Raw genomic sequence first — 19,151 nt, 5'->3', positions numbered from 1 at the left:
TGTGAATAGCCAAGGTTTGCATTCCTTTCTGGCTTCTGATTAGAGTGAATTCATGAGGCTACTTTGCTTTCTGGAAACCTGGTACTAGAGTTGGATTAAGACCCATAAGAAGAGACCACTGGTAAGCTTTCTGAACTGATGTACACCGACTCACACAAATCCACACACACTTTGCACTGAGAATTTCACATCATCAGTATCTTGCTTACTGAGAAGCTGCAGAGTGGAAAACACTGTTTCCTCATGATATCTCTTTCCAATGACTTTGAGTGCCAGTGGGAAGTAGCCCTACACAGAAAAGACTTGTTGAAGCAGTCTGGACTTCAGGCATTCTCTCCTGCCTTTCCGTGTCAGAGCTGCCCTTTTACTTCTTGAAAGATATATACAGGTATACTACAGGGGAACTTATACAAGCTAATTAGAAACAATAACAGAACCTACATACACTTCCCACGAGAAAAAAATGAGTTTGTTATGCTGCCTGCCAATTCACATCAGTCTCAGTTGTCTGAACATCCTTACAGAAGGGGTGAGTGGTAGGAGACAAGGAAGTGGCAACTCCTTCCCAATATACGAGACAGCATTAGAAAGGAGGGCTTATAAATGCAGCTTTTCAGTTACAGTTTAAAGGACAAATTACCTTAGAATGCTGTACTAAAGCCTGCAAGCAAAAGAGTTCCACTGTCTCTGAAGGGATTTTACTCAATGTCTCACAATATGGAAGTCCATTTCCTCCAAAACACCATAAGCCTCCCTGAAATGAGAATCAGTAAAAATTATACCATATTCCAAATGGCTACATAAAATAAGCATTTCTAAACTAAAACGTTAAGTGTGTAATGATGTATAGAAATTGCTATAAAGAGTGCACAGCATGCATGCATTTTTCAAAATGTACAAATTACACAACAGTACACCATAAATAATACCTATTTTTAACTGAAAATATTAAATAGATTTTCAGTCAGTAGTCTCCATAGTCTATTAACTTCAAAACAAAGGGGGAAAATGTACGATTTTCATTTTGTTAATGAATGTCTTCTTTTAAGACCATTTGCTTAAGCATAAAAAACCAACAATCAGACTGCATCTAGACTTCCATAGTTGCAAAAATGAGAAGAGGAGGAAAAAAGGTCTTCAGCACTTAGCATAGTCTCTGAAGACCAGTCTCTCTCAAACAGGCAGTAGGAAGACCAGCATAACCTCAATAAAGAATGGTTTTCTAGAACAGTGTGATTATCAAAGTGCCTCCATGTGTGGTGTCTTACCAAAGCTCCCTGTGTAGCAAGAGCTCTGGCTGTGAAAATAATAAAGGAGTCATAGTGTAAAAATATTACACATAATTGTGTCATAGGAAATAAAGAGTTATTGCACTCTGAAATCTCTAAATAAAGCCTGTCAGGCATCATTATTAAAACACGACAGTCATTTTTATTATTGTATCTTACGAAAAATAATAATCAGCAATTTTAAAAGTCACAACTTTTTAATAAAAAAATAAAATGCACAAGAGATAGTGGATGACACTGGCATTACAATTATTATTTTTAAGCAATAACTGTACTTTAAATGACATTTCTAAAGCCACTTAGGAAGTAGTTGGACACACAGAGTTGAAGAATTCCTACTTTCTGCGTCCAAATAGACCACTGTACTATCCCAGTTCTGGTTTTGGCAACAGTGACCTGTTACAGGGAGGCATTTCCATGTGATAGAACAGAGTTTACTATTTAAGGTATGCTAACAACTTATCAGTTTGTTAGCAAGACTTAACAGAGATTCAATCATCTCAGCAGTGAAAGAACACTCAAACAACGGTAAGATGAAATATGAAAAAATCATTTTATGAGCACTGCAAGGGGAAGGAAATGTTCTGGACAAAATGCTGAAATATCTGCTTTATGGGAAAGCTTCTAAGTAAAGATATAATCTTTCACTAGACCAACTAGTTCAGCTGGGAAAGATAAACAAGCTTTCAAGCAGACAGACTGTATGTAGAAGAGATTTTACTTATGTTGTACGGTCACAAAGTCTGTATTTCTCTTCCTCTTATAATGCTCAAAAATATGGAAACAGGTTTGTATCTTTGAGCTCTGCAGGAACAAAGAACCCAAATAGTTCTATTCTGCAGGTGGGAACTCACCCTTTGTGCAGCGAGAGTCTGACTGCTTTCACGTAAAGCAAGAGATGTGAAGTACTGGACACATGGATCAAGACCAGTCTGAGGTAAAGATACTAACAACAAGCGAAGTTCATCTTCTATGGGATAATCCTGTGAGAAGTAAGCACAAATAGCTTTTAGTTCTGTTCAAAGCACGAAGCAAAACACAGAGAAAAGAAAGATCTGAAATAATGGAATCAGCCACATTAATAAGGCCATAAAATACAAACCCTGAACTTGAGTGCTCTGCAACTTTGGTTTAATAGTTACACCTGTAAAGACTTTGGAAACTGATAATTCTAAAACCACCAACTGAGTGATGAAAAGTAAGCTTTAAACTTCATACTTTGGTGGCCTTATTCTAATAGGTCCAGAAGGGCAAAAGAAAAAACAGTTCCTCTTGGCACAGGAAGCTTAAAAGTCCACCCTTAACTACACAGTAATTTTGGTGCTGCTCCATTAAAATGAATGTACAAATTACTAGTAAAAAAAATACAGACAACATTTCTTTTAATCTTTTATCTTCAAAATATTCATATAGATCTTCGTTTAATAATCCAGGGTAGGTGACAGGGAAACAGATTCAACAAAGTAATTTTATTTGCCCATGGTTATGGAACTTGCAGTTCCTAATCCCTGCTACAATCAGAGATGGAGACATATCTGATGTGCAGAGCAACACTTGCTGCCACAATGATTTGCTTCAACTTCCTAAGCAGCAGATTGGGAACTCTTAGCTTCAATCACCTAGCAATCATACTGCTGTAAAAATAAAGTATATACAGAACCATGTACTAGTATAACCTACTACTTCAGGACTGACAGGTAGAGATCCACTATCACGTAACGTTACAAAGATAAGAAAGCAAAAACTGAGAATATCACTACCGATCAAAGCATTTTTCAGAGTTTTGTTTGTTACAACGCACAGGTATTCTCTGACAGGGAACTCTGCCAGCATTCATTCTATTAGCATTACAAAAGACCTCTTATGTCTTGTGTGCCAATTTTGTTTATTGAAGAAGCTGATATGATGACATGATTGATCAAACCATCATATATATATATATATACACACACACACACTTAGTAATTGACATAAAACCAAAACAAGGTCAAATCTATCCAATACAGATTTGTTGGTACTCAAAAGCTGGCAATAAAGAGTTGGGCCTACAGCAGGCCTAGGCATAAATAAAACAAGACTGGTAGATCTTACTGTAAGTAAAGAGGATGGGGAAGAGCCACATGTCCACCTCAGAACCTCTGGAGGCATTTGGGAATTTAAGACAGGTTACTTAAAGCTGTTCCAGATATTACATATTTGCTTATCCCATTAATTCACAGTTACTGTATTGAGGTGCAATGCATTTCAGCAGCTAAAATCATACTTACTGAATTTTCTGTTGGAATACTATTCAATTAAATCTAACAAGTACTGTGATAACTGAAGTTAAATAAAACTTAGTTAATAGTAATAACACTACAGCTCACCTCCAAACACTTTCTATAACGTCTGAATTCACACATAATTAGATTAAGATGTCAAAAGGAAAAGACAGCAGAATTTTTCGTGAAAGACAGTGAGTATGTCTACATTAGTGATTCAGTGTGTTGGAGGAATTTTTCCAGACAGCAAATCTCCATTGCATCTGCACTTGGGAGTCACATGGTGCACTCAAAATGGTTTCCCTACTTATATAATCAAGGTTAAAGCTGCATGCCAAAACACTATCTAGGGCACCACACTAGCAGAGAGGATGAAAAGGCCTCCAGGAGTGCTCTCTATGCATAGGATTCTGTCAGTATCAACAAGGCAATCTAGGATGACTTAATTAAGACTGCTTTGCATTGCCTATTAGGTACAGACAGGCACAGTGCACGTATCAGACTGGTAACTGGCTCAAACTTCATTGCCAGTAAATGTGTAATGTAGACATACAGTCTGAGAACAATAATTGATCAACCCCCCATCCTTACTCCTTTTCATCATGCCATTCACTAATACAGATATACCCCAGGGGTATATCACTATATTATAGTTTTGTATTTTGGTCTTAATTTTACTATTTGTTAGTAACTTTAGAAGAATTCCACTTTAGAAAGGTTACCAACAACGAAAGCACTAAAAACAAACAAGCAAGCAGAAGTCATCTAATACCTACTTTTCACTTACTTACATTCTTTATTTTTGGCAATGGTGGTGGAGGCAGGAAAAAGCGAAGGTCGATATCTTTGGATCGAGCCAAACCTATGGCAGTCCTTTGATCACAGGTTTGGGCAACTGTACCATACTGATAATCTGTAGTACAAGAACTTCAGTGTTAGGGCTAAAACTAACATTAAATATTTCACTGGTTTTAAATGTAGTTTCTGATCTACTTTGTTACTATACTTGCAAACAGAACCACCTCTCTGCAATCTACATAAATAACCTCTGATTTTATAATCACAAATTCCAAAAGACAAATATTGCAGTTGTTAGACCAGCACTACTACACTGAACTGAAGACACCTGGGCACTAAATGTTCATTATAGACCAGTTTCATAAAGGTCCTCAGATACAAGTGGAACACAAGCAAAAGCAAATGTTCAGTATTGCCACTGTGAAAGGAGTACAAGGACTACAAACCCAAGCTTAATCCCCTGGGCTTGAGTTAAAATTTGAAAGGCATATGGCATATTTTTTTCTGCATACAGTATTAAAAACCAGAGCCTTAAATCGAAATGCTGCCAAGACATAGACACCTAATTTTAAATTATACAAAAGCTATGTTTCAATAAAATTGTTAAAGTCACAAAATCAGGTGACCTCAGAAAAGGCAGGATAGCACCAAAGTGCAGTTTTAAGTAGCCCTTCCTTACTGAAGATACAAGACAAGACTTTCAGTTACCCTACTGAAGGGAAACCAGACTTAAACAGTAACTACTGTTCCTTTCCAAAACCTACCTATTTTATAGCTGGAGAAACTGAAAAAGACATACTGAAATTAATTGGCAAACTGAAGGAAAAGAAAATATAAAGTGGATCAATACTTATTCTACAAAAATTAGTTTCTATCCTTGTTACTGTTATACAATTCTACAACACAACTGACAAAGCCATCTAAAATACACTTTTCACAGTCACAGATTGACCATCATTTTCTTTGGTGCAGATCACTTACAGCTGCAAATTGAAGTCACTGAAGTGGTGCTTTGGACAAGCAGAATACTGTATTTATGATAACAGGTATGCTGAACAATTTGGTCCTAGCTGTGAAAAGTTAGCACATGTTTTCAGTCTTCCTTGGACTCAGCTTTGGAATATTAGGTTAAAAAAAAGCTGGTTTCCCTCATGAGGTAGTTGGCAAGAATAATTAGTGTTTGTGAAGTATCCGAATACTACAGCAACGAGCACTATAGTGAAAAGGAGATAACAAAAAGCAACTAGATCCCCAAGTACTGAACATCTTGTGCATTGAGATCATCTGCTAACAGTATTCTCCTACGAACATGAGACGGTTATACTAAATGAGTACACATAGCTTCAGTTTTGGTACAGCCTAGCTTTCAAATGTTTTCAAACACAGCTTTTTGATGTAAACTGCTTGGGGTAATTAATTAGCATTTCATAGAGGCAATTTGAAACAAGATAAATCCCATGGTGTGGAATTGCACTGGAAGAGTGAAAGGTCCTCAACTGACTGGATTACCAGAATAACAAGACTCAAGATTAGAGTGTCACCTAGTTTATATGGACTAGTGATGGAGGAGGGAGGAGGACACACATATACGCCTCCCTCCCCCTTTACTTGGGGTTTCAAGGATATTCACTGCTAGAGGAACAGGGAGGACTTACTACTACCAAATAATAATAACTAGGATGGAAAATGGCTTACAAATAATGCTTGCACATACAAGTCTTCTACCTCTAGTTTGCCATTACTACCTATTAGCTCCTAACCAATTTTTATTAACTGAACCATGGTCTTAAACCCACTCCCTTACAGAGCCTTACAAAAATCACTGGCAGAACTAGTGACCTTGGTAGCAGTGCCAACAGAAAAGCTAAGGAACTAATGAACACGAACTGCTCTCCCACACCACAGCAGCGGCTGAGATTCTCTGGTGGGGAAACAGAGAGGCCTGCACTGCAGAGACACACTCTGTATCGGAGTATTAGGAAAGAAGAATTACTTGAAATGTAAATAAACCCCCCACATTTTAGACCAAATTTCAGAGCGTATTTACACTCCTTGCAGCTATGAGCCTTTTTTCATGTTGGTAGCAGACTTGCAACAGCTAGCTGAGACTTTGTCATGTTTCTAGGATGAATTAGGCTACATCAGCATACGTTACCATGCCAGTGACTGTTGTTTGCCAGGTCTTGTACAGCCTGCAGTCGGACCTCTTTGTCTTCTGACTGACTTCTCTTTAAGAGGAGCCATAAGGCACATTCACGATCATCTCCATCAAATGTACTGAATTGTTCTTTTACCAGGAAACACATAAAAGCCAAGTTATTATGAATGAGCATTTTAAGCCACGTTTCTATTTGTTGAGTGAAAAAGATCTGTTTCTTTGAATATTAGTCTTTAACAGTAATTTAGAGTGTAATGTTTTAATATTGAATTAGCACAATAAACAATGACAGAATGGCATTAGTAAAATGCTGAATTAACAGGACGGTTTTGATTCATATTAGTGGCACCAAGTTGATATTTCATATATATATATATGTTACACACACACACCCTGGCTGGCACTTACCAACCAGAATTGCCAGCTTCCAGCAGGAGCTGGAAATGATTAGCAACTCTTGAAGCTCTGACCTTGAACAATTAATTTCATAGCACCATGGTGGAGGTACATATTGTTACAACCATTTAACAGATAGTTAAATGAGAACAGATAGTATGCCTCAGGAGCACAGTTTCTTACATGAATTGAAATTCTTATTTTAAATTACTGTAAAAATCAGTGACACACTCTTACAAAGAGACCGTGCTGCCTTCAGTTAATATTGGCAATTCTGATGAAAGCATAACATACTTTTCTAAAATGAAATTTTGAGAGTATTTTGTCCCCCAAACATCTTTTGTACACAAAACTGGTATCAAATATTAATCTGGTATCTTAAGCTTCAAATCTCTTCTGAAACAGAAAAAAAACCCCCTCAAATCTCTTCTTAACCATCACTTTCATTTACTTTAAGAAAAGGAATGGTTTTAATACATAGAAAATATTCTATATTAACACAGAAAATTATAGTAATATTACCACCATTTCAAACACTAAAGAACGTGTTAAGCTTGTAAGAAAAATTATTTTACTTTCTAAAAGGCTTATGTTTTACTATTCAAACATAATAATCATAGATAAAGCCATGCTTTCAATACCTACCATTAAAAGGTCTCCGGAAAATTTTAGCTTCTGTTTCTAGAATTTTCCTCACAGCTTTATGGATTTCTTTTCTGGCTTGGTATGTGATCCCTATGAGAGTATTTTTAGATTACTCAAAGTCTGAAAGACAGTTCTATTACATCATTTTTCATACATATGGATTTCATATAACAGGATGCTGGGTTGCATCAACAAAGGCATCACCAGCAGAGATAAAGAAGTCATTATCCCACTCTACTCAGCGCTTGTCAGGCCACACCTGGAACACCATGTTCAGTTTTGGTCCCCGCTATACAAAAACAGATGTGGACAGGCTGAAGAGGGTCCAGAAAAGGGCCACAAAGATGATCAAAGGACTGGGAAGCCTGTCATATGAGGAAAGGTCAAGAGAACTTTTCTCAAGGCTGAACAAAGCCAGAAGGCTTAAGGGAGACCTTAACGCCATGTTCCAGTATTTAAAGGGTGGCTACAAAGAAAATGGAGACTCCCTTTTTACTAGGAGTCACATGGAAAAGACGAGGGGTAATGGGTACAAGTTACTCCTGGGGAGATTCCGATTGGACACAAGAGGAAAATTTTTCACAATGAGAACAATCAGCCATTGGAATAATCTCCCCAGGGAGGTGGTGGATTCCCCAAAATTGGACACTTTTAAGATTCAGCTGGACAGGGTGCTGGGCCATCTCCTCTAGACCATGCTTTTGCCAAGAAAGGTTGGACCAGATGATCCTTGAGGTCCCTTCCAACCTGGTATCCTATGACACATATATATGAAATATATATACACACACACACTAATATATATACATATATGTCCATATATATATCTCATATATAGAGAACTGTATGTATAGAACTATCTTAAAAAAACAGCCACCAGCTTAAAATAAATTCAGTGACATTGTGAAGGATATTATTTTTGTAACAGATCTCAGGAAAAATATCTTTCCTTATATAAGGGTGACTTCCAGAAACATTCTATTCTCTTAAAATTCTATTTTTAGAATCCAAACAATTATGCATCTTACCTTGGTATTCATTTGGATTTAGAGAAGTTGTACGCACGTATACATAGGATTTAAGTTTTTCTTGATGTATAGCTTGAGTATCGATTTGCAGTAACTTCTTTAAGGACAGGACTTCATACGTAATGAATATAAAACCTCTTTAAAGAAAAGAAAACTGCATATGAATATTAATGAAACAAAATTATGATGGCAAAAATACATTAACAATCATTTTGGTATCAATCATCCAGATTTGACCCAATATATATTAGTCTGCAGATTATTTTAATTTAGCAAAGTAGAGAAAATACTCTAAAATACTTAAAATAAGTAATAACTACCAGAAAATATGCTCCAAAACTATATTCTATAATGTCTAAAGGTCCCCTAATATTGTCATATTTTTTGAAAGATACATGAATTAAAATTTTAACTGTATACATAAGTTACATATATGCTTGTCACTTATAACTTACCCTAGCATAAGCGATCCAGTTACCTTCGCAATTTTTCCTTGAAAAAATGAAAAATTCATGTAAAACAAAGTTGTGTGCATCACCTCAATATAAACATAGTTAGAATTTGATTACCAGACAGTAAGAATTTCAGCCTTTAAGAGTAAGCTTTTTAAAATTTTTCTATTGCTCTCTGGCTTTCAGGAAAACATTACCTAAATTTACAGACAGAGAAAACATTACTTGATTAGAATTTTAGAATTTCCTGCTCTCCTAAGCAAGATGATAAAACATGTATCCTGCCAGTGCTATTTACTTTGAGTATTGCTACCTATCAATTACATTCATTTCTCAGCTGCAGGAATCAACAGTAAACTTTCTCTGTGTGCATCACTAGCATTCATTTGGAACTCCAGATGATTTTAAGGAGTTAACTTTTTCTTACATGGCATGGATATTTCTTCAATGTATATGAATACATACAGGAGTATGTATGTCCTTTGAAAAGTCCTGCAGAAACTCCCTAAGAAAAAATATCTTTAAAACAATTCCACTGAATCTAATTTATAAAGCAAATAGCTGAATAAACACATACCACTTGCAACAATTTCCCTTTTGAGTCTAAGGATTCCTGTCAGATTTGAGCTATTTTTTCTGGACAAAGTTCAGCTTATTATCTGGATGTAAGGATCTCAATACAGAAAAACTCTATTCTTCCTAGTAGCAGCAAACCCAATGAAACACATCTCACCTATCATGAATAATTTATTTTCCTCAGCATGAATTGGGAGATTTGCCCCACAACCACTGCCACCAGGTTCTGTCTTTGTGAGACGATAAGAATTTTGGCATGCAGACAAGAGGCAGCTACACGTTGAGGAAATAACTGGTAGAGAAGGTTGAAAAGGCAAAAAAATGCAATGCTTCCTGTAGAGCAGAAATGGAAATATCCTATCTTTTAATACTCAAAAATAAACTTTGGAATCGTAAGAATTGTCATTCTATACAGAGGCACTAAAGAAAGCAGAGACTAAGCAAGGAAGACTGCAAAACTAACAGTAAATAAGGAGGAAGAAACAATAGAAACGAACTTTATTCAAACTTTATGGATGTAATTGTTTCATGACTCTAGAGGTTAAAAAAAAAAAAAATCAGATACAAAATGGAGTTTAAGATAGTTTAATGAGATTGCATCTGGGGGGGACTCTCATCTCGTGTTCTAATCCCAGATAATCTGCTGGTGTGATTTTACATATCACTATGCAAAGCAAGGTCAGAAGCAGACATCTACCTTAGGCAAATAAAAGCTTTTGATCACAAAGTATTCAGGGATTTAGATCTTTCATATCAAGCTTTTGACCACAAAGTACTCAGGGATTTAAATCTTTCATATCATTTAGTTATGCATGGCATCATACCAACACAGATTTTTCCTTATTAACACCTCAGATCAATACACATAGAACTGTACTTACTGATATCATTCCATGCTAGGTGTGTTTTTGTGGCTGGACCAGAAGTTCCTATTTGTCTATAGCAAAATATACAGTAAGCAGCCACTGACATTCTGTATATTAAAAAAAAAGAAAAAGTAATGATTGATTTGAGAATTACAGCAGAAAACTTGTAGCAGCTTTCTCTCCTGTCTTTTTACAGCAAAGGTCATGATAGCAAAGGTCATGATTTACAGCAAAGGTCACAATAAACCATATTTATATAATTTCACTCCATATAAAATGCAAATAAAATTAAAGTCTATAAACTCAATTTAATAGGCTGCATTTCAATTACAAGAAAAGTTTAAAGCAGTTTTTCATACAGTTATGCATTACTGTTGATTTTAGTGAGTATGTACCTCCAATTGACTTCTCTGCTTGTAAGTTCTCTTTCCTACTTCTTAGTAGCTCTCCCTTAAATACCAAATATGGTCATATCTCCATCAAGACATTACTCAATATGACATGGGCTTTAATACATAGTATTAAACACTTTTAATAGTCAGTAACCAACTGCTTTTACAGTTCCTTATTGATTGTGTTAGCAAGTCTTTTATTTTGACTAACAAGGCTCCAAGAACTACTACGTATTTTTGCCTTTAAAGGGCAAATCAGACTAATACTTCAAGAATATGAAAACTCTACAGTTAATAAAAATAAGTATTGGTTCTAAAATGCTCTGACTCCATGGGCTTGTGAAACTCATAGGGATGCTTAGAAGTAAAACATAGAGGACGCATCTCATTCTAGAAAAATTCTTATGCATGCAAAAGAATGAAAACCTAGCCATACCCATGAAGAAGAGGAGAACCTTTTCTAAAATTAAGACCTTAGTAATTCAACACTATGAAGACACACAATAATGACAGACTAATTGCACTGCATTCACTGAATGCTGAAATCAAACTAAGCAATATAGATTTTTTTTCCAAATAGTCACAAACAAATGCACGTAACGTATTTTAGAACTATCAAAGTTCTGAATGTAGAAGCAATCCAATGCAAGCATGAATCTTCTTGATAGTAATATGGTCTCCATGAAGGTAGTATCTGAGTGCTTCAGAAATATGAAAGCATTTATTCTTCTGACCTATCTATGATGCAGGACACTGAATTTTCCCCATTTTACAGGTAGGAAAATGAGTTAAGACAAGCACGCTGCAACTTACTTACACACTCTAGATATTACCTTGCCTCTTTGAACAAGTGGGATTATTCAGGAGGGACCATAAAGGAGCCATGCTCTTTAGCCCACTGATGAAGGCTGCATCTTAACCACTACACACACAATGAGTTCAAAGAAAGTGTACTTATATTAATCAAGCACTGAAACCCAAGGCAATTTAGGCCAGGCAAAAGCACCAATTCCTGTTTCTACCATTCACGTATATTTACCATTTTATGTATCAGCAAGTGTTATTGCCTTTACATTTGATTTATATAAGAAAAACTTACCTAAAGTTAGGAAAATACACAAATTGGCTTTGACAACCCACAACAATCAAATTCTGTACATTACTTCTGCTGAAGACTTAATCTCAAGTCTTAATAGACAGAACATGTAGTATTTTTAGTGCAAGAATTATGCCAAAATCCACAAGGAATATTAAACTTCTATAACAATCACAAAATAAAAAAAAAAAATCTGTTGCTGCACACACTGCAGAAATAACATGAAATTCATATTTTATGACAGTTGAAATTTTAGTGTCTGCATTGATACACTTATGCTGACTGAAATACTCAATTAAGTTAATCTGTTTAAACATTTAAAATCACACCACCTATCATACGTTTAAGAAATTATTATGTTGGAAACATAGGCGTCCTTATTAAATGTCAAATTAAGTCTGTACCAGCACAATGACAATTAACTCAAAATGATAAAATGTCATGCATGTAAATCTTGATCAGTAAATCTGATCTTGAAATATTAGAGCCTCTGATATTCTCCTTAAATTTAAGGTAATCTCTACAGACTAAAAGAAGAGCTTATGTCACTTTTAATGTCAGTGTCCAATTTCTCTAAACAAGGGGACTTTTTTGTTTCCTTCCATTAATATATCTTCCCTCTTTTCCTGCTTCCCCAGAAGGTTTAAATTTTCCCTCTTGCTCGTGTTTGTGAGATTTTGGAAAAATGTCAGCTTTACCCCAGCACTGCCACAATCACAACAGACAAGTTTTTGGCTTCTGTCATGTTTATCCATTCACTTCAACAGAGTACACAACGCTATGAAACACTGTTAAGACATTAATAATCAGTCCCATGGAGACATCACCTCCACCTCCAAACTGTCTAATCTATAGCAGTTCCTTTACTATCTTTATTTATAGAACCACAGTATTCATATTTATTCTTATATCTAATCACAGTCTGTAACTGCAATAAACACACAGTTCAGTGACAGCAGATGCCATAATTCCCTGAATTCAAAACATGCACCTGCAAACACAAGACACCAAAGCGAGTAACATTTCTTTGTTGCCAGGAACCTCTGTTCAGGTCTGAGAGCTAATATGCTTAGGTATATAAAAATATAACGCAAAAAGATCCATTTTGCACCCTGTTTCACAGCTGGTTCAGGAGGCTCTGCAGTCTGCAACAAGCTCCTGCACCGGCCCACGCCGATGAAGCTGTGTGGTGCCAACGTTTCTGTCATTACCCCAGCGTGGGGCCGGAACGCTGCTGCCTCGCAACTAGGGTACATTTAAAAAAAAAAAAAAAAAAACACAAACCCCACAATTTTATGCAATACAACATCTAAATAGCCAAGGAGCAAAGTGGGGATAACTCTGCGCCCCTTTCCAAAGGGGAAAAAAATATTTGTTACCTTTTATGCGCTCACACGGAGCAGGTGACGCCTAAGGCACCACTGTTGTTTCTGGAGGCGTTTAAGAAGCGCGGGCTCCCCCGGGGCTTCCCCGCGCCCGGGCGGGGCAGCGCTGCTCGGCAGGCCGAGGCCGGGGCGCCGGCGGGGGCGGCACAGCAGGGCAGGCACGCTCGCCGCTGCAGGCTCCCGGAGCGACTTCGAGACCGAGATCCTTGAAATAATAATTACTATTAAACCGGGAAAACACCCCGCACACCCTCTGAGGTAAACAAGCAATCCCGCTTCGGCAGGCGGTGACGGCGGGGCTGAGATCCCCCGTGTCCCGCCCCGGATCCCGCCCCCGACCCCCACCAGGCCCGCCCTGCCCGCCGGCCGCCATTACCGGGCCCCCCCGCCCGCCCGGGCAAACACCGCCGCTACCTTCGGCCTCCGCCTTCCCTCCCCGCACACCGGCGCTCACGCGCTCCCGTGACGCCAGCATGCTGCGGGCGCCCCGGCCAATCCGGAGGTGATGCCGAGAGCGGAGGCGGGGGCGAGGAAGGCTGCGCCTGCGCGTGGTACAGCGGTGGTGGTGGCCGGCGGGCGCGGTGCCTGCGTCGTCAGGGAAGCGGTCGGCGGTAGCGGCGGAGGTGAAGGGCGGGTGGGACCGGAGCCCCTGGGAGCGGCGGGACCTGCCGGCCGGGAGCCGCCCCGCCCGTTCAACGCCCCTGGCCGTCCCAGGGGCGGGTTGAGGCTTGTCTCCGTCCGCCCAGGCCGCCTTTCGCAAGGCCGCGGCTCGGCTCCGGCGGCAGAAGGGCCGGTAGTCGGCCGCAGCCGCTGGAGGAGCTCGGCGGGGCTGGCGGGGGGCAGAGCTGCCCTGACTGCTCTCAGGGGTGAGGGGAGAGGACTTCAGTTTTCACAGCTCAGCGGCATACGTAGGCGGGCCCTGCTACCCCGGCCTGGTCCTGCGCGCCTCTCTCCGAGCCGCCGGCCGCTCGGCCTAATAGCCGGGCAGCGCTGCTGGTCCGGGGAGGTGAGTTGTCTTGAAGGATTGCTGAGTTCAATCAAGACGTTTTTTCTTTTTTTTTCAGGTTTCCTTTGTTTACGTGTGTAACCCAAAGCAAGGGTTGTGCTTGTCACCTCTTCCTTTCAGCGCTTGTAAGAGAAGTGAGAAGATGGTGAATGTTCTGAAAGGCGTTCTGATTGAATGGTTAGTAACAGCACTTATTGTCTCTTGTGTCAAAGTCTACTTATTTCTTTAGAGCTGGAATTATTCCAAGTAACTTAAGAGTCTAGACCAAAAAAATAAAAAGGAATTGTTGTGAGGAGGGGTGATGCTGAACAAGCAGACAGAAGAAAAATGCGGCCTTTGGGGGAAGGAGAGAGGCTGTTGTAGGTGATCTCCATTCCAAACCCCTTTTTTCTTTTCAAGATATTGTTTTCCACTTATGCTTAACTATTGGATGTTCCCTCTTGTTCTTTATGTTGCTTACAAATAATGGGATTTTTTGTTGTTTGTGAGCAATGTGTTTCTTTACTGATTCTAGAGGGAGATAGGTAATCTTTCATCCTTTCTTTCCTGTCTTTTTTTCAACAACTCCAGTCCAAATTCCGTTCAAGGCTGACATGTGCCTCTGTTTGTAGATCATACTCAAAAGCAGTATGCTTGTTGTTTGTAAAAGTAAGCTTTTGATGTATGTGCAGTTAACACGTTCTCATGCAATCTGAAGTCTCTAGGCTAAGAATCAGATAAGTGGTTACCTCCAAAATAAAAACAAGCATCAGTCAAGATTTGTGGGGTCATCGCATAGCATTATATGTCATATAAGATTTCTGCTGTACACTTAGATTGTAAACATATTAACAGATTATAACTGTACAAAAGCAGAAGAACTTTGAACCTCTTGTTATGTGCCTGTATGGTGCGTATAGCTGTGAGCTTACAGCAGCTGACTTCTGAGCTGTCTGGACATTAGCCAGCTGAAGTCTGGATGTCTAATGGCTATGTTTGAGCAGTTCAGAGCCTAAACTCTGCTATAACAGAAGGCCTGTCTTCTCAAATTTGGCTCCATGCTGGTACATTGACAAACCTTGTGAAGCACAAGAAATTGCCTGCCTGCAGCTAACTATGTAAAGATGCCCAGAGGAGAATTCTTGCCTGATAAGGCAAGAAGTTCTAAAATCTCAAGCAGTTAGCTTGAGATTGCATAACCTTATTTTGCACATACCTAAAGATCTGTGTGTTTTTATTCAGCTCCATGGCCACATCCCACTTAGTATTAGCATGGAACTTAATCATTCTCCCTGGAAGGGAAGGGAATTTTCTATCTGATAACAAATCTACAGCATTTATCTCTAAAGTAACCCAAGCAATCACTATTGTGAAAGAAACAACTTTTTCAAAAGCTTCATAAACTTTCTTTGAATTGTAAGCAACTCTTGAAATTAATATTAATCTCCCAAAGAACTTTGGGAGTGTCTTCAAGGGGCGGTTTTTTGCTTTTAACTGTATCTTATTACAATAAGGTGGGATCTGATGTGTGTTTGTCTCTACAGTGACCCAGCAATGAAGCAGTTTCTGCTCTACTTGGATGAGTCAAATGCATTGGGAAAGAAGTTCATCATACAAGACCTGGATGAAACTCATGTCTTTGTATTAGCTGAGCTGGTTAACTTCCTCCAGGAGAGAGTGGGCGAGTTAATGGACCAGAACTCTTTTCCTATTACTCAGAAGTAAAAAGACTAGAGAAATGAGATTACTGCAAGTTTTGGAATAGTGAATTTCAATATCTTGGATTGTTACTGTTTTAATAGATATACTGTGGTTAGTAAGTTCTACATGGAAGTGGCTACTCTAGAAAATGGATCGTTTTCATAGACAAAATACTCTTGAATTGGATTTTATTTCTCATTTTGAAAGATTATGGTATCTTTATTAAAATTCTTAAAATGATACAGTTAAGGACTTGCCTAGAGAATTTTTGATGCATGCTCTCTGTTTTTCCTATAGGATTTTTATGTTGCAAGACGGTATGACCCAAAAATTAGAGTAGTGTTTCTGTACTGGAATGCTATATGAACTCCTCTGACATGTTACATTCCTGTGGAATTGATTAAATATGGTTATAGTGTGACTGATAGAATGTAAAGAATGTCTGTTAAAATGTGATCTGTGCTTGATGGAACATCTTCATAAGTTGAAGGCATGGGCAGATACTGCTTTAATTTAAGGGGTTTTGTACACCAAAATGGAAGTTGGTGTGAGTTTTCTTTTTGGTTTTTTGGGGGGGGTGGGGGTGGTTTTTGTTTGGGTTTTTTTTCCCCCCAAACATTTTACAGATGCCCCATGCTAGTTGCCTACTTTTACCAAGGCTATGCTTTCTGTGTTGTTCTGGGTTTGGAGAGTGGTGGTGGGGGTGTAGGAGTTTGGAGGGGAGGGGGAGTTATGGGGGGATGGGAACAACAAAATCTATTGCCCCAGATCATCACTTTTTAATTGTAAACTGATTGCTCGCATATCAACAATAGCAAATTAAAGGGGTAACATAAATGGGAGGCCAGTCCTTTAGATATAACTGCTTGTATTTTTCCACTGAAGCTAATACCTAATCACAAGAAGTGATGTGATCAGGAAGGGGAAATAAAGACTTGGTTGCTCTACCTGTGAAAAAGAAAGCTGGTTTGGAGTTTTTTGGGGTGGGGTGTTCCCCCCCGCCTCCCCCTTCAGCTTTGCTCTTCTTCCCCTATTAGCAAAGTGCGATTTGCTGCAAAGAACAAGCCTCATAGGTTTTTTTTACACTGTATTTGTATCTCACTATGAAACTATCTCAGACACTGGCTTATTTAGTAAGTCAGCTAGTGAATGATAAAACCTGTGAAGATTTCTGTCTACAAATATGGCAGATACAGATTACAGAAACAAGGATAACATGTATTACCTTTTCTCTTACCCTACTTCCTACTCAAAATAGTAAAATTTATTGCATCTATAAGTAATCATTTATAAATGAAAGACTTCTAGGATATTACTCCAAAGGGAAGCTTGGTTTTCTGAGCTGCTCATGTCCATCAGATAGATGCCATCTTTTTATCTTTGGGGGGAAAAAGAAGTATAAGTAGAAAGGCTTTTATAAGGAACAGTTTTCTTTACTGACTCTCCCACCATTGCTTTTTTTCTTGTCCAGTAGATATCAGATTAGTTGGTGGTTTTGGTTTAGTTTTGTGGTTTTTTTTTTTCTTCAGGAATAGGAAAGCTTCAGGAGAAAGTTTCATAGATGTTTTTAATCAAAAAGCTGTCCAAAGAAAGTTCTGCAGAATTGCATATATTCCAGTTCATGTGAATGAGCAAATAGCCCTGTGGAATTTAGCTTCATGTAGTTTCTGGTACCCCCCCTTCTCTCTGACTGTATAGAACAATGGGTTTTGGTCCAAGTTGTTTCATCTCTTTCTTTTACTAGTGGATTCTTCCCCAGTCACATAGATCAAGAACCAGCTACACATCTTCACTTGAAATAACAAGTTGAAATCTTTTATGAATGGTTTATGGTTCCTTACCTCTTCCTTGAGATTGGTCAAACATTGACCTCATAACTGTTATTTTGTGGAAGACTATTGGATGATTATTTAATGGAGAGATAATCAGTAGGCTTAACACGGCATGATAGCTTAATGCAATTTATTTAAAAGTGTCTTATATCCTTTCTTTGGAATCCTAGTTTATTTTCCATCCAGATTTTAATGAAAGGTAAATGATCCCTCACTCTTCAAATGACAGTATTTGAAAAGTCATATTAGAATTACACCTGTTAAATGTCTCTGTATTGAGCATGTCTGGTGCTAGATTCCTATTCTGATTTTCCTTTTAAGTCTATGATAAACTTCTTGCAGTTCCTGTGTCTTTCTCCTGGCTAATTGTACAGCTTTATTGTTGCATTACCTGTGTTTTAGCTTGTATTTCCAGTGATAAATGGCTTATGTAATACAGAGAATTCTGTATTACAGATAAATGGCTTATGTAATACAGAGGGATAGAAGTTCCAAACTGTATAAATTAGTTAGGCATAGATTCTTCTACTCATACTCTCAACCTTTTTCGAGCAAACATGTTTATGGATTTTAACTTCTAAACCTGTCCAGACTTAAATCCTTCCTGCAACCTAACCAGGCCTAACTGATTCTATACTGGAAGAATAAACAAAAGATATAAAGACGCTAATTGGTATCTCCTTATGGGGTCTAAGGGGTGGAGTTCTTTGTAGTTTCTAGGGAAAAAAGGGTCTTGAATCATGTAGTATGGTGAAGTAAATCCAATGAGGAAGCTTCTAGAACTTGTGTATGTATATGTATTAAAAAAAACAAACAAACAACAAAAAACCCAACCAAGGATTTCTGGGGTTGAATAAAGTTGAACCCCAGAAAGCCTTTTTTTTTGTTTTAAATATGTATAATCCTGGAACTTGTATGCTTTTAAAAATACACACACAGAGATATATTGCCCAGATGGGAGAAAAGTAGATACTAACTTCAAAAACATCAAGACATTTTGAGATAGTTAACATTTACACTCACAGATTTTAAATGTTTTCGCTGGCTTTCATTTAGGTGTGAAATATTATTGGTGAGCGGAGCTCGGAATGAAACATTGTTAAGAATTTTTTTTTTTTTTAAAGGCTGGAAGCATTTGAGAATAAAAGGTTAAGGAGATCTGTTTAAATATATACATGTTTTGCTAATAGAGTTGATACGGTAAGAACATCAGCTCTCGCTGTATTTGGAATTTTATATGTTAATTTAACATTTCTATCCATAGCTAGTAAGGTTTTTTTGTTTTGTTTTG

The 19,151-nt window shown here is 38.1% G+C and overlaps 2 protein-coding genes across 7 annotated transcripts in view; one reads left to right on the top strand and one right to left on the bottom strand.

The window, feature by feature from the left end:
- Window positions 1-13,581, bottom strand: part of SERAC1 (serine active site containing 1) — a 28,291-nt gene extending 14,710 nt beyond the window's left edge. Inside the window, exons 1-9 of one of the 3 annotated variants that reach the window (XM_075498913.1) lie at window positions 13,337-13,581; window positions 10,485-10,576; window positions 9,031-9,067; window positions 8,576-8,712; window positions 7,548-7,637; window positions 6,504-6,635; window positions 4,342-4,463; window positions 2,144-2,272; window positions 641-754 (exon numbers count right to left, since the gene is read on the bottom strand). In XM_075498913.1, coding sequence (XP_075355028.1) covers window positions 641-754; window positions 2,144-2,272; window positions 4,342-4,463; window positions 6,504-6,635; window positions 7,548-7,637; window positions 8,576-8,712; window positions 9,031-9,067; window positions 10,485-10,575 — 852 coding nt within the window. In that variant the 5' untranslated portion in view covers window position 10,576; window positions 13,337-13,581. Of the gene's footprint in view, window positions 1-640; window positions 755-2,143; window positions 2,273-4,341; window positions 4,464-6,503; window positions 6,636-7,547; window positions 7,638-8,575; window positions 8,713-9,030; window positions 9,114-10,484; window positions 10,577-13,336 lie in introns of all 3 variants that reach the window. The other 2 variants (XM_075498912.1, XM_075498911.1) reach the window with 2 other exon arrangements.
- A 247-nt stretch (window positions 13,582-13,828) lies between these two features.
- GTF2H5 (general transcription factor IIH subunit 5) lies at window positions 13,829-16,569 on the top strand. 4 transcript variants are annotated; one of them, XM_075498925.1, is made up of 3 exons: window positions 13,829-13,972; window positions 14,407-14,525; window positions 15,872-16,569. In XM_075498925.1, the coding sequence occupies exons 2-3, from the start codon at window positions 14,491-14,493 to the stop codon at window positions 16,050-16,052; spliced, it is 216 nt and encodes a 71-aa protein (XP_075355040.1). In that variant the 5' UTR covers window positions 13,829-13,972; window positions 14,407-14,490; the 3' UTR covers window positions 16,053-16,569. The 4 variants fall into 4 exon arrangements, with proteins under 4 accessions (XP_075355040.1, XP_075355043.1, XP_075355041.1 ...); XM_075498928.1 differs by having other exon boundaries at window positions 13,873-13,893; XM_075498926.1 differs by having other exon boundaries at window positions 13,899-13,965.
- Window positions 16,570-19,151: the final 2,582 nt, after the last annotated feature.

This window comes from Mycteria americana, chromosome 3 (assembly GCF_035582795.1).
Source record: "Mycteria americana isolate JAX WOST 10 ecotype Jacksonville Zoo and Gardens chromosome 3, USCA_MyAme_1.0, whole genome shotgun sequence".
NCBI classification, from domain to species: Eukaryota; Metazoa; Chordata; class Aves; order Ciconiiformes; family Ciconiidae; genus Mycteria; species Mycteria americana.
The sequence above is the reverse complement of the archived record's forward strand: the minus strand, read 5'-3'. Positions and strand labels throughout refer to the sequence as shown.